The sequence below is a fragment of the Ochotona curzoniae genome, unplaced genomic scaffold (assembly GCF_017591425.1).
Source record: "Ochotona curzoniae isolate NIBS_2020 unplaced genomic scaffold, NIBS_Ocur_1.0 contig_908, whole genome shotgun sequence".
NCBI classification, from domain to species: Eukaryota; Metazoa; Chordata; class Mammalia; order Lagomorpha; family Ochotonidae; genus Ochotona; species Ochotona curzoniae.
The window spans coordinates 28588270-28603970 of NW_024466607.1; the positions used below are offsets into that span (position 1 = coordinate 28588270).

At 50.7% G+C, this 15701-nt stretch overlaps 1 protein-coding gene across 1 annotated transcript in view; it reads right to left on the minus strand.

Moving 5' to 3' along the window:
* LRIG1 (leucine rich repeats and immunoglobulin like domains 1) overlaps nt 1–15701 on the minus strand; it is a 114255-nt gene that overhangs the window by 24855 nt on the left and 73699 nt on the right. The window contains exons 4-8 of the mRNA XM_040994779.1: nt 10612–10749; nt 8343–8486; nt 6828–6971; nt 3548–3691; nt 1894–2037 (exon numbers count right to left, since the gene is read on the minus strand). Of these exons, the coding sequence (XP_040850713.1) occupies nt 1894–2037; nt 3548–3691; nt 6828–6971; nt 8343–8486; nt 10612–10749 (714 nt within the window). The remainder of the gene's footprint in view (nt 1–1893; nt 2038–3547; nt 3692–6827; nt 6972–8342; nt 8487–10611; nt 10750–15701) is intronic.

Consider the following 15701-nt stretch of genomic DNA (forward strand, 5'->3'; position numbering starts at 1 on the left):
TGGAGGAGCGCGGCCCTAGGAAGGCAGTCCTGCTGGTCACCCTTGCAGTGCGGCCTGGCCTCTCAGCCTCCCAGCCAAGGCAGCCCACGCCTCAAACACGAAGCCTGCCCAGTCCTGCCTGTGGCTTCCCAGCTGGCAAGGCCGAGCTCCCAGACATGGGGGCAGTGCAAAGAACACATGGAAAAGCCTATTTGTATTCCACCCCCAGAGAGGACAGCTGGGCTCTGGCATAGCCCGAGAGGTTCACACATCAAACCCATCAGTTTTCTAGGCTTCTCCAAGAAACTGTGCAAGGCTCATGGAGGAGAAGGATGGGGAAAAGGCCCCAGTCAGCATGCAGATCCTCCTGGGGCCCCTCTATGCTAGCCAGCAAGGTCTGGAGCTTGGGGCCCACCACCCCACCAGGCCCACACAGCACTGACTCGCAGCCAGGAAGAACATCTGGATGCTGAGTCAGACTTTGACCCACTCGCCAGGATCGGACAGACAAGGCCAACTCCTCGGCTCCGGCTCCTCCGACAATGCAACTCCCAAGGTCAGTGAGTCAGCCTCCGCCCCCGGCTTGCAGGGGCAGGTCACATTGCCCAGGCGAGACACGCCGCACCTGGGGCCCAGGACCCCTTCTACACACGGGCCGCCATCCCCAACCTTCCACAAGGTCCTTGTTCCCTAAACTCTCCTCTCCTGAGTCCTTGCAGGTGCAAGCCAGGAACAGAAAGGGATGCTGCTCTTGGCTCCCGATAGCTCCTTCAGAAGGACTTGAGGCTGCCAGCAGGGAGGGAGTGCTGCCGAGCGAAACGCTTGCCCTGACCTTTATTTCACAGCAGGACGCTCAAAGCACTGAGTGTTTGCTGCTGGAACAGACTTCTTTGCAGTGGGTTCCTCCCTATTATCTTCATGCTGAAACACACACACACACAGGAACCCGGGGCTGTGGCTTTGTGTCCCTGTCTTTCTGCTGCTAGTCCTGGCGGCCAAGGTTTTTGTCTTTCTGGCCAGCTCGGCCCGACTGTTCCTGGCCTTGTTATTCAGGCCTCATGAGGCCTCCCAGGCCTGACCTCAGCTTCAATAGCTTGGCAGCCGGGCTCTTTTGCACTCCCCAGAGATGGCTCAACATGAAAGCTGGCTCTGCCAGGTGCAAGTGCAAGGGCCTTCCTCCCTCTGATACTGGGGCAGCAGAGCGTGTGAACCCATGACCATTGTCTATTGAGAACTACATGCCCTCCCGGGGGGTGGGGAGGCAGGAGAGGAACTGTATTCTCAGAGTAACTTGGAAATTCTGTGAAGCTAACAATGAAAAAATCTCATGCAAGTCCCAGAAAGGCATTCCATAGCAACTTCTGGCAACTCCACTGACCAGAAATGGAAAGGAAAATGGCTTTCTCACTTCCTCTCTGGGAAAGGATCCCCAAGTGAGGTATAACGAAGGACATGGGATTCCCTTGTTTTTGCTTCTTGGAAATCATACTTTCTGGATAGAGAGGATGCTAAAGAAATCCTAACTCTGGAATACTGACCACAGTATTCCCTTGGCTTACCAAAAATTCAGGACTTAAAAATAGAAGTCACAACCGGAATGCTCTGCTCCAGAAAGACAGGCCCCATGGCTGGTGTCTCGGCGAGATGCCAGGCACTCCCAAAACCAGAATGCCAGCCACCTGTCCTGCACCAGGAGGGAACGCCCGCCTGCCAACAGCACCTCCATAGCTCCACCCGGGGGGAGTGGGAGGGAATTTTCTGCTCAGCCTGCTCTTTTCCAGTGGATTAACTAAATAAAGTCTGAGGCTGGGCCCATGCAACAAGTCAGCAGTGAGCACAATTCTGACTCAAAGCCAGTGAGTCCCTCTCTCACTGGGTCCCCCCACTGTGCTGACCCATGAGTAAAAAACGTACAGGACGCGCAGGTTCTTGAGTCCCTTGAAGGCGCCCTCGGCGATGTGGCTGATGGCGTTGTGGCTGAGACGCAGGATGCTCAAACTGCTCAGCTCGGCCAGGCTCTCTTCATCCAGCCGTGTGAGATTGTTGAAGGACAGAATCCTGAGCAAGGGCAAGGTGAAGCAAGGTCATCATCAGGTCATCATCAGGCCATGCAGGGTTGCCCACCCCAACCCCTCAGACACGCCAACTGGCCAGTCTCAGAGGCAAGGGGGACACACAGCACAGATGAGGTCACTCTCACACACACACACACAAGTCCAGGTGCGTGGGCGGGGGGGAGTGGAAATGTACCTAGATACCCATCAGGGGTCCAATGTCTACTGAGCCAGACTCCTGGATTGGTCATGGAGACCAAGCTGTACCTTAACTGTGAGACGACGGAAGGCCATACAACATGGAAACACTACATGCTCCAACCCCTGATGCCTGCTGTCCACGGCTGCCTCTCCAGGCAGAGGCCTGACTCTGGAAGGACCCTACAGGTTCTAAAGGTGAGCAAGGGAGCCCCGATGGACTCCCTCTGTCCACCAGCAGAGGGCACCACTCGCCAGCCCCAGCCTTTGGGCAACAGACTGGTGTGCACAGCTTAGTGGGGCCATGGGAGCAGCAACACAGGCACCTAGCCTCCTTGCCCCCACCTGCTGGGCTGCGGAAAGCCCATGGGCAGCACATCCCTAAAATCACACACTTGGCATGATAGCATCAAAGCTTCCTCCTGGTGCTCCTGTACCTCTGACACAGCACTTGGGAAATCTAGACCCGGACATGAAGAAGAGAAGCAGATTCCAAGAAGATTAAAGAGCTAAAAAGGTGGCAGGGAGCAACATCCTTTTCCTCCTGGAGAAGTAAGTCATGGTATCATACTGTCAATTGCAAAGATCTGGCAGGAAACCAAAACTATATCCTCACCTGCAATTAAAGACTTGAGCTTAAAAGGAGGACAGGAAACACACACTGGAAAGCAAATCCCAAACCTGGCTCTGAGTTCATTTGGATATGGGACAAGATGCCAGATCTGGCCAATGCACACTTCTATGACTCCCCTCACTCCTTCTAAAGGTCACAGGAGAGTCAGCGGGAGACAGGGAACGCAAAAGGCCGACCCAGAGAAGCAGTACGCATTTCCCACTGCTTTACATCAGGGGCTCACGCGCTTTCTGATGAGTCATACAGCTCTGCTCTGGGCCTTAGCAATCAAATCAGCTCAGGCTTGGGAGACCTGAGAGACCCTTCTTGCTCCCCAGGCATCCGCATACCTTTCGACTAAACCGACACAAAAGCAGGACTCTGCAGTTTCCTGGGAGGGTCACAGCCTGAGAGCGTGGAAGCAGCCAATCTCTACTATGACACACGCTCACTAACATACAATCCCATCATTAACGTACAATCAGGCCCAGGAAACCTGCACTGCAGAACTGCCTTCCCCAAAGAACATCCTCTCAACTCTGCTACTCCAGCAGCCTCTGCTTTGCTGAAGGCAGACAGAAGCAGAGAGGGGATGCTTCCTGAACCATGGTACCATGCAAGGAACCAGGCGAGAGCTCTGGGGGACTTCACTGACAGGCCACATCTCTAATCACTGTCATAGACCAAAGCTGAGCACACTTACAGTTCGTGCAGCTTCTGGCAGAAGCTCCAGCCATCCCGATGAATCCGAGAGATGGAGTTGTTGCTGAGGTGGAGCTGGTGCAGGGCTGTGAGGCCATACAGGGATCCACTGTTCACTTCCACCAGACTGTTGTACTCCAGGTGCCTGCAATGACAGCCACATGCGTACCACATGAAGAGGAGTATTCATTCATTGTATGGAAAGCAAGTAAGTACCGCCTTGTACTGCGTGAAGCAAGCTAACAATGCATGGGAACTGCAGAGAGAAAAAGTGTGTGTGTGTGTGTGTGTGTGTGTGTGTGTGTGTGTGTGTGTGTGTGTGTGTGTGTGTGTGTGTGTGTGTGGAGAGAGAGAGAGAGAGAGAGAATGGATGGGATCCTACAAGATACATAAACCAAAGGAAATACTGCTAGATGATAAGGTAATTCAGCAGGCGGGGGGAAGACTCCTAGAAAAGACTCTTTTTGCTTTTAAATCTACAGGAAAGTGAACCAAAGAGCAATTCCAAAGTCCAAAGCCCATAAACAGAGAGAGAAGAAGGTAGCCCTAATTCATGCCCTTCTCATGGAGGAGTAAGCCAGCCAGGAAAAGCTAGGTTACTTGCCTAAGACTCCATGTGCTGAACGCCACACAGTATTGAGGGCCAGAGCTGACGGAGGCCCAGGTGTGGCTTACAGGGCTGGGCTCTGCCCTCCTGTACCAGGAGGCCCAGGTGTGCTCAGCTACTCAGATCTCAATCTCAACTTTGCCACTTTGATGGCTGCAGAAACCTGAATATCTGTGAGTCAGTGGCATCCACAAGCTGGACTAAGATACACATGAGGATCTCAGCCCAGAGATTCTTCACGTTTACCAAGTCCACACAGAAAGCCTTCACCTGAGGATGAGTCAAGTGCTGACGTGTCAGCCCGAGGATGGTGCAAAAGAGACAGATTCAACAGGAACCGCAATCCCCATGCTGCATTCGGCACTTTCTCCTGGCTAGGGACACCTAGCAGACCCTAATTCTCAAGGAGCCGGGCAGAGCAGAAAATGCAGCTCCCAGGCAGCCCCAGATCACAGTGGGCAAACAACCAATGCCCTACGGTGCCCCCACACTGCTAGGCAGACTGAATGCATTTAAAAACTATTTATTTACTTGGAAGACAGAAGAAAAGACAAAACGATACCTCGATCCACTATTTCATTCCCCAGATGTCATGGTTGGTCGGACCAGGCTGCAATCGAGTTTAGAACTCAACCTGGTTAACCCATGAAAGTGGGAGGAACTCAACCATGGGAGCTGTCACCTGCCACCTCTCACGGTGTGCACCAGAATGAAAATGAGAGCAGGACTTGAACCCTAGTGCTTAGATACACAGCATGGACATCTCAAGCTGCATTCTCACAGCTTAGCCAAACACCCACCCACACAATGCGCTCTTGATTTACACTGCTTCCAGCTTCGTAGAGTCTGTCAGAATGTGACCCCACTGGAACTCCAGGGGTATCCGTGTGTGCTGGAGGTCTGCCTGCTAACAGCACACCCTAGCCAGGCAGAGTTCTTGCTCCAGAAGAGGGGACTAAATTTCATTCTGCTCAGCATTACAAGGATTCTAAGCAAACAAGTTTTGTTTTCTTCTACCTTATTTTCTGCCACTGCTTGGAAAGAAAGTATTAATTTACAAATAATCTCTACAGCAGCTCATCACCCAATCTCTATGTGTCTCTTCAACCTAAAAACCCGATCTCAGGTGCCAACTCTCTCTGTTCTGGGGAAGTCTTTAAACCTGAGTCCAACCAGCCTGGATTCACAGTACAAAATGGTAGTTTTAATGACATCAAGTGCAGAGTATTTTGAATACGTAAAAGCAAAGGTGCAGCCATGCCAAGGAGGACCAGGAAGAGAGTGAAAGGCCCAGCAGTGGGCAAAACATTCCTTCCTTATGGTCTGTGTGTGGCAGGGAGCAGCTGACAATGCTCCTGGTAACAAGTGGGCCCAGCACAATGGCCCAATGGCTATAGCCTCACCTTGCAAGCACTGGGATCCCATGTGGGGGCTGGTTCATGTCCCAGGTGCTCCATTTCCCATTCAGCTCCCTGCTTATGGCCTGGAAGGCAGGCCCAAGGCTGTGGGACCCTGCGCCCTCATGTGTGGGAGGTCCAGAAGAAGCTTCTGGCTCCTGGCTTTAGACCGGCTCAGCCCCAGCCTTTGTGACCATTTAGGGAGTGAACCAGTAGATGGAAGATCTTTCCCTCTCTCTGTAAATCTGATCTACCTTTCCAATAAAAATAAGTAAATCTTTAAAAGCAAAAACAAAAAAGATGGGCACAGTGAGGCCCCCATTCCTGTGGCTTAGATTTCACTGGCAAAGACCACCTAGACAGCATATAAAAACTGTGATGTAAGTGCCAGGCTCAGAGAGAGGTACAGGCTGCTGAGCCTAATAAGCGGGAAATCTCAACAGGGCAAGACAGTGGCATACATGTATTCACTTAGAAGTCATCACCAGCAACACTGAGAATAGAAAAAAAAAAAAAGAAAGAAAGAAAAATACTTAGGAGCATGACTGCTTCTTGGGAGAACTGGGGTACAGAGGACACGAGGGGGTGAGGTGGGCAGGGACCGCTCTCCGTACCATCTGATTTTGCTCAGCTGTGAGGATATACTGCTTTTGATGAACGCAAACACATTTCGGTGTTTAAAAATAGAAGGCCAGTCCTCTCCTCTCCCATGCTTCCAGGCACACTGTGATCGCACACATCTGGCTGCAAAAAGGCTCCCCTGACACAAGCTGCACATCTGCAGCAAGTGCCCTCATTAGCTCACAAGATGGAAGTAAATCTCCCAGGATGAACTATGCATTTTTGGGTCCACCTGCACATCAAGAAAAGCTGTCAAACTCAGCATGAGAAGGGGAGGCATTTCCTGTGGATGCAGGCATGGAGAAGTCTGCTCTGCAGGTCCACGTACACCAATAAAGAGTGTGGGCAGGGGGGTGGGGGCTCAGCAAAATGGCACCCAGGTCCACTTCCCTCAACCAACCACTTAAACTACTAAAACTTGCCCCAAGAGCTCTTCCTGACCTGCTAATAATAAACCCCTCAGATTTGGCCTGGCTGCTCAACACAGGAGTTAGAAACAGCTGAGGTCCCAGCAGGCAACCCAGCTCATGTTTCTAGAGATACCCTAGGCTGGCAAGTTGGGGAGGGTGGGCAGGGGGGTCTGGTGCCCCGCCCCGTGTCTAGCACACAAGCCCGCACACACACGCTTGTGCCCCTCAGCTCCAGCCCACACTTACAGCACGTGCATCTTGGACAGACCCCAGAATGCCCCATCCGTCAGCTTGCTGATGTTGTTGCGCTGCAGTTTCAGCACCTCCAGGCTGTCGAGCCCCTGGAAGGTGAGGCCCTCGATAAGCCGAATCCGGTTCCGATTGAGGTCCCTAGAGAGAAAACGGCAACAAGGTCACGGCATCCCCACAGGCACATGCCCCCACCTACGAGCAATCCCAGGCAGGGCCTGCAGGATCTCAGAGAAGGACACACTGGAGTCCACACAGGTGCTGATGCTGCCACCCGGCCGCAGCTACTTTGGAAGGAGAGTATCAGGGAGCAGCCAACACACATGCACTTGGCATTTCCTGCCCTGAAGCACAGATGCCCGTGGTGGCTCTGTGGCAAGCAAGTGGGGTGGGTATGACTCAGGAGTGGGGCGTCTTAGGTGAGGATGGTCTCTTACTCAGCCACAGAAACCCACAGTTGATGTCTCAACCCATGACAAACACAACTGCTGGGTATCAAATGGCAACAACACTTTCCTACAAACTCTACCCACAGAGACAAGTGAGGGCAAACGGAGAAAAGGAGAAGAGACAACCGAAGAAGCAAGGAACGCACTGGGCTGCTGGCCCCAGCAAGCCAAAAGCTCAGTTAATCAAAGGCTCTTAGGACTCTGGGTGTACTGGATCCATTAACACTGCCAGGGGACGGAGACAGAGGACATGGTTAACTAAATAAAAAGCCCTTGGTTTTCCCCCAAATACTTGCACAGTCCCTCAAAATGCCTCACGCACAGCTTCCTCGGTATCAAGGAGACCTGGACTGGCTGAGCCTGGGCATCACCCCCAAGTGGAGCAAAGCACAAGCAACAGATGGCTGTGTGTACCCAGCTTACTGTCAGCCCAGCCCCCAACAACTGGCTCACTTTTTGGCTCACCAAATTTTAAACCAAATTTCCTACACTGGCTAAGACTCTCACACTCCAAAGAGGACATGGGAAACAAAGCTTCTTAAAAACACACACACACACACACACACACACACACACACACACACACACACACACACAGAAATCAACTGCCTTATAGGGTTTGGGAGACAAACATAATGCCTACCTCTGGCCCTAATACCTTCCTCTGAAACTGTTTCCCAGTTTCTTAGGCACACTCATGTCCAAGACACATATGGGCCAGGGACCTTTAAAAACCACACAGGAAGCTCTAAGGCATTTGAGAAGTCAAATCCAGATCTAACAGCAGAATTTCTCGCTGCATACTGGGAAAAAGACCAGGAGGACAAGCGCATGCTCACTCAGTGGATCCCTCTCTGGGCAATTGCAGGCTGCCTCCAGCACCAGGTCTGGCTCCCAATTTGCTTTTATTAGGTGTTGCCACAGGGCCATTAATGATGGTTTACACAGAACCTTACCAAGGGAAAGTGAGGAAGGGGTCGCATTCTGCCTGAGGTCCTTGGGGGAAACCTGGCCTCCATAAAGCAGGGCTACCCTTAATTAAAGTGCAGGGTTCTATACTCACAGTTGTGTCAGCCTGGGTAACTTGAATGCTTTCACAGGAAGTTGCGTGATTCTGTTTTTGCTCAAGCGAAGGGTCAGCAGTGACCGTGACAGACCATCAAAGGCTCCCGACTCCAGAGTGCCAATCCGGTTGCTGGCTAGATTGCTGCAAGGATTTAGGGGAGAAAATTTGAGTGGTGGTGAGGTAGGGGGCTTCCCCATGCCAGCAGACACCAGACTGGGAAGGTGGGGAAACAGGATTGGAATTCCCAGAGGGTTGGGGCCAGGAAGACCTCTGTTCCCATTTGACTTCCAGGTGGGGAACCAGAGAAAGGCAGGTGTCAGGGCCATCCCAGGAAGGCTTGGAAGCAACTTTGCTTCCAGCCTGGGCTTTACTTTGCTTGTGGCTGGCAGGCTCCCCCAGGAGGCTGGGCAGGTCAAAGAACTCAGTCTCCAATCTTCCTCGTTTCTGGTGGTCACGTCAAAAGACCATCCACAAAGTTCCTTCGGCTCCCCAAGGCGGATGAGAAAAGCCCAAGCAAGTGCCAAGTGCCCCAGAGGCAAAGTTGGTGTCAACTAAAGAATGTGGTGGGCCCGGTGCTTTAGTGTAGTGGTTAAGGTCCTTGCTTTGAAAGCACCGGGATCCCTTATGGATGCTTCTCATCCAGCTCCCACACTTCCCATCCAGCTCCCTGCCTGTGGCCTGGGAAAGCAGTCAAGGACAGCCCAAAGCTTTGGGACCTTGCACCTTCATGGGAGGCCTGGAAGAGGCTCCTGGCTCCTGGTTTTGGATCAGCTCAACTCTGGCCATTACGGCCGCTTGGGGAGTGAACCATCGGATGGAAGACCTTCTTCTCTGTATATCTGCCTTTCCAATAAATAAATAAATCTTAAAAAAAAAAGAAATGTGGAGAAACAGCAGGTAATTTTGAAGTGGTTTTGATTCGTACAATCTATATGGTCAATATGCAAAAGCCAAGTCATTCAAATACTCTTCAAGTGCCTTAAAGAAACCCTCTGGCTAAAGACATCCAGGCTGAGTCCCTCTGAACACGTGACAGCACCTGCACTCATGGGCCACACACCCACCCCACTGGCTCGTCCCACGACAATCCAGAGAAGGCAGAGCAGGATTCTCAAAGTGCACTTCAATCTACAGCTCAGAATTCTGCACCTCACTGCACACAGGCCATGTCGAGTAACAAGAGAGTGGAGAAACCGCGTGGCCAGCACTCCCACGAGGAGTTGCCGGCAACCCCTTTTGCCTTCCCTGGACAAATGCTGCTGGTCCATTTTCAGACTGAGTGAAAGATGAAAGGACAAGAGAGTTCTCGTCTGGAGCAGGGGAAGGAAAAAAGGCTCCTTTCCGTGTCTCGTGGCAGCCACCCAGGACAGGGCACATCAGGGTTCTTTACGACTAGAGCTGCACAGTTTGTTCTTCGCACTCCAGATTAGTGAAGGGCAGCCTGGGTGATGGAGGCACACCAGCCAACGGCTGCCAAAACACAAAGTCCCTTGCGCTCTGGTGCAGGGACAGGAGGTCACCGAAGTTCAGTTCAGCAGCTGACAGCCTCTTTGTCCCAAGCGAGGGAGTGTCATGGCCGCAGCTGCACCCACTGGGGACTCAGACAAAGGCCCAAGTCCCCTGGCCCCTGGCCTGACGCCTTGTTGTGGCCCAAAGAAGCCATCACTCCTCTCCTCAGTTGTGGAGGGACCTGGAAGATTCGTATCTGAATCCTCACGATCCCTGCAAAGATGGGCTTGCAGTGACCCTTCACGTGGGCCTTGCAAATGACCTACAATGACCTCTTTTCAAAGTGAATGCTATGAGAAAGATAAGCACTGCCAAGCAAAGACTGGTCCAAAAGGTCTCCCACCCATGGGAGCCCTGAGCTATCCTTACAAATCTTGAAGCTTCCCTGGGTGGCAGCCCCTAGGATGAGATAGAGGATAGGCTGTGTGGTCAACACAGTCCGTCCTTGAGTCCTTCACACTCCCCTTTGAGCAGTGAGCCCCATGGACACATGACCAGCCCTCTCCCTGGTTTCAGATTTTTAGAATCTGAAACGGCAGAACACTAGACTTGGAAATGCTCTCTGAAGAGGTCAGCACAGGACATGGTAGCCGAGTCCCTGCTGCCCGCCCTGCCACAGAGCTGCACATGTCCCCATCAACACAGCCAAGCCAAGGCTGAGAAGAGACATGTAGCCCTCGTCCAGACCAGGGCTCTGCAAGGCCGCTACTGGCATGGAAGTGGAGCAACAGAGGGGACGGAACATAGAGGTACTTACAGCTCCCTGACGCGCAGTCCAGGTGGAAAGCACGTGCTGCGGACTTCCGTGATGTTATTGGAACTCAGATCTAGCACTTCCAAGGAAAGGTATGCCTTCAGCTGTTGCCCCTCCACGCTGCGAATCCTGTTGTGTTGCCTGAAACACAAAGAGAGGCAATTCTAGCACTTCTTTTTGCAAAATAATCATCTGAAACTATCTTGTCCTCTGCCATTGCCTTCAGATATTTTTCCTCTAGATGTTTTCCTTTTTCATGCAACTGCAAATGCAGTGCCACTCTTAAAATGAGATTTCACTTCTCCCTCCCTGGCTGGGTACTAGAAGGAACACGATCTTTGTATCCAAGTTCCATCCCTGAGCTATTCTCTCACCAAGGATAAAAACACTGAGTGACAGATCTAAGTCCACACAGATCAGCACAAAGCAACCAGAACCCAGCAATCCTTTGACCAAGCAAGATATGCCTGCTGCCACCCTGCCAGCTCCAAGCCAAACTCCTGTGTCTAATCTTCAGAACCCTGTCCAAGCCCATAACTCAGAGCTCAGTTTAATCCAAGTATCACTTCATTACACGCACCACATTTTACCAACACCTACCACATGCCAGACAGAGAGATAGACACAGGGAACTATTTTTCCCTTAAGGGATGACAATGACAAAACCCTGACAATCTGAAATGGGAATGAAGAGCTACCTGCTAGATCTCATTGGTCCTGAACCCTGGAGATCTCCTGACTCTATCCCCTTTACAGCTCTGTGTTTAGAGATACCACAGCAACCAGCCAAAGCTACAGTCCATCTTGTAAGGCAGTGTCCATCTTTTTTAAGGAACCAGCAACCAAACCACTCACCCACTTGCTATTACTAACCAGGAGAAAGCAAAGACTGATGGAAGGAAATGCCCTTTACAGAGTGAGACTACTGGGTTGGCTAAAGCCTCCCCAGCCCTCACGCCAGCAGCAGGGCTCCAAGACCAGGCTGGAGGGGAGCACTGGGCCAAGGGGCTCCAGGCACTCACTGGGGCCAGTGCTGAGTAAACAGGCTTAGGGCTTGTGCCAACCAAAGCATTCCTGACCACAGTACAAGCAAGCCAGTCGCTTAGCAAGTGGCATCCCTTTCAAACAAGCACTTGACCAAATCACTTCCAAGCCGTAGACTAGCACCTCTTTCCCAGCAGCTCTGGGACTTCTCATCCACTCCTTTGTTGTGGATTTTTTTTTTTTTTCTACAAGTCTCCCAGGCCCTGAACTCAAAAAGTCCATTTACAAGGGCACAACTCTGAACAGAGAAACTCCTTTAGAATCAAAGGATCCTTCCCATCACCCACCCCCACCCACCCTCAACCAGCTACTCCCCTGATTCTTTATTAAGTTCTTTAAGAAAGATGGTCCCTTTGAGGGGGGGGGGATTCTGAAGAAAGGGGACAGCAAAGAAAAGAAAACCTTTATTATGTAAAGCATGGAAGGAAGAAAGAAATAAAGGCCACTGAGCTGGCCCTCATCCGGGAACTCTGAATACAGTACCAGGGAGCCAGGACAAGGAGGATCTGCACACAGAAGAGGCGGGGCACAGCCCCAAGTCCCACAAAGAGGGCTGCGCAGAGACGAGGGCTCCGACAGCTGTGAGCCCAGAAAACTGCCCCCTGCCCTGCCTCTCTCCTCTCTTGTCTTTCATCTTACACCTTTTTCTTTCTTTCCTCCTTGTTGCTGGATTTATTCATGGGATCAGACACATTCTGGGCCCCAGCTCTGGGTAAGGATGCCAGAAGGAAGACTGGTCTCATTTACACTAGAAACACGTTCCTTGGTTAGCCTAAGAGTGAGCCACGGAGATGGGCAATCAGGGTGCGTGGGAGTGAGGGGCAGCGGGGTCCATATCGAAGGCTTGGGGGCAGGGAAGAACGGGCTCAGTCCTGCCTGGAAATACTGGCAGGGGCATGTATCTAAGGCAGGATGCTGGGGCAGTGGGGGTAAGAGGGACAGTATAGCTCCAAGTGGTAGGACAGGAAAGATCATGCCAGCAGGTGCCTTCCAAGGCAAGCTAAAAAAGCTGGGAATTGCTCACCAGGTAAGGTGATGGGTGGCAGCAACACAGAGACAAACAGAGGGGACTAACCACAGAAGGTGGAACACAGGGGATGGACATCACAGAGAGTGGAGGGGCCTCACACAGTGATCCTGAGAAGTCTCTAACGTAGAAATGGAAGCTAACTGGGTTAGCAGGCTATTAGCTAGAACTTTGGTCCTTACCCACTTAGTAGTCCAACCCCAGCCCAGCAAAGAGACACCATTAAATTCAGTCAGCCAAGCACTGGCAGTAGTGGAGACTTGTACAAACAACACCCTGATGGGGGACTGACATTTAGCACACACTCAGCCCCCTGGATCTGGGAGCTCCCCAGCTTAGGATTCAACAAGCTGCAGGTTAAAATATTTGGGGGAGGGCCTGGAACAATAGCCTAGTGGCTGAAGTCCTCACCTTACATGAACCAAGGTCCCATATGGGTGCCAGTTCGTGTCCTGGCTGTCCCACCTCTCATCAAACTCCCTGCTGTGGCCTAGGAAAGCAGCCCAAAGCCTTGGGACCCTGCACCCACGTGGGAAATTGGCATGAAAGAAGCTCTTGGCTCCTAGCTTCAGATCAGCTCATCTCCGGCCGTTGTGGTCACTTGGGGAGTGAACCAGCAGACAGAAGATCTTGCTCTCTGTCTCTCCTCTCTGTACTCTTACCTTTCCAATAAATAACAAATCTTTAAAGAAATATTTGGAGAAAATCCCACATCTGCTCTGAATATGTACATTTTTCTTCTTGGACAGTAAATGAACTGTTTACACACACGCTGTATCAGGCATGGTAAGTGATCCAGAGATGATGCAAAGTGTACAGGAGGATACAGATAGATTCAAAGCAGCCATCACACAAGGGACAAAGCGTGTGCAGGTGTTGCCATCCATGGGGAGGGAAGGTGCCCTGAACAACTCTAAGAGGGGACATCAAAATGTTGGGGGGCTGGAACAAGATGGCGGAGTAGGGTAAGGACACGTTTAAACGGATGGAGAAACATTTAATCAGGATGAAGCAGAGAGGACACATTCGAGGAAATAGGAGAGGACAGAACAACAGCAGAGGGGTACCTAGAGACTGACAGACACAGCAAAGCAGTGAAAACAACGGTGTGGTGTTGCAGTGACTGGTACTCCAGCAGCATTCAGCTAACAGCGATCTGAACTCCACCAGCAGCCAGAACTCCACCAGCAACCAGGTGGGAAGGGACTTTCACTGGGAGCTTGGGAGGTGAACCCAGACAAAGAACTGCTGGTCTGTTTGATTTGACCAGGAGACACAGCAGCAGATCCCAGATGAACAGTGCGAGAAGAGGGTGGATTTCACAGCCCAGTCAGCCCCCTAGAGCCAAACTGGGCGGAATTGGGCGCCATTTTGCATAAGGAAGCAAAGGTAAGGAAAAGGACTGAGCATGTGCCGAGCTGGGAGTGAGTTCATTTCTGACTCAGTGAACTGCAGCAACGTGGCATTCTACAGGTTCCACCCAAGACAGGTCTGGGTAGCCCTCAGACCTGATGGCCAGCAGATCAACTCTAGTAGTGGCATGTTGTGCGCCATTTTGTACAGTGTGGCAAAAGGTTTAGGACTGCAGAGACAACAGTGAACTGTGCATATGCTGAGCTCACGAGAACTCACTGAGTTCAGTGGATTGCACTGGTCCCACAGGCAATTAATACCAACTGTGGCATCATATGGGTCGAAATAGGTCCGAGTGGCACCAACAAGATCAGCACCACCAAAAATCTAGCTATATAGGACACCTGGTGTCTCCCTAATCCTGGGATCTGCTCCGACCAGAAGTGGGAGAAAGGTTGCAGAGACAACAGTGCAACCTCAGCATGATAGCACAACAGGTGGAGAGTGGTGAGCCAGGAACTGGTGCTGTGGAGACCATGTTGGAAATCCGACATAAGAGTCCAGACCTGGAACTTGCTGGAGGGAGTGGCACAACTGGCTGCAAGCAAACAGCTGGGTACTAATGGCAATAAGTAAAATTGAACTGTAGATCTGTGGGTGACACAACTTAGAAACCTGCCCCAAGGAGAAGAATCTGCTAACCAGAAGTACAATGACCAAGAGCAAAAGAAGACACACAGGCACAATGAATAATACCTAAAACTCCCCGGCAAAGGAGCAAAACCCTTTGCCAACTTCAGAGTTCACTGAGGAAGAAATAAAAAAAAATGGGAGACACAGAATTCAGCAGAGTCATTATAAAGCTTCTGATCAACAATGAGAAGCACATACAAAGTTCAAAGAATTTAAGGAATATTTTACACAAGCAACAGCAGCAAGAAAGCAAATCAAGGCTGATATATCAGAAATTAAGAACACAGTAGAGCAAATTAAAAGTACAGTGGAGAGTCTCCAAAATAGAATGAAGCAAGCAGAAGAAAGAATCTCAGGATTGGAAGACACTTCCTGTCTCCAGGGGGAAGCAAAAAAAAAAAAAAGCTGGAAGCAGAGCTGGATCAGGCCAAAAAACAGTATTCAAGAATTGAAAGACACTATTAAGAGGCCTAATATAAGAGTTATGGAAGTCCCAGAGGGTGCAGAAAGAGAAACTGGTTTTACAAATATATTTCATGAAGTAATAAGGGAAATTTTCCCTAATTTAGAGAAAGAACTTGGAAACAACATCCAGGAGGGGCAAAGAACTCCCAACAGGCTTGATCAAAAGCGATCTTCACCAAGACACATGATCATCAAGCTCTCTTCAATCAAACATAAGGAAAAGATCCTGAAATGTGCACATAAAAAAAATCAATTGACATATAAAGGAATGCCAATTAAGCTCACAAGAGATCTCTCACAGGTAAAAATGGAATGGAGTGACATATTCCAGATTCTAAAAGAAAAAAATTATTGTCCCAGGATAACATAGCCAGCAAAGCTTTCTTTTGTCTTTGAAAATAAAATAAAATTCTTCCACAGTAAAGCAAAGTTAAAAGAATATGCCTCTTTCAAACCTGCCCTACAAATGATACTTCAAGATGTTCTCTTAAAGGAACAGCACCCGACAAAA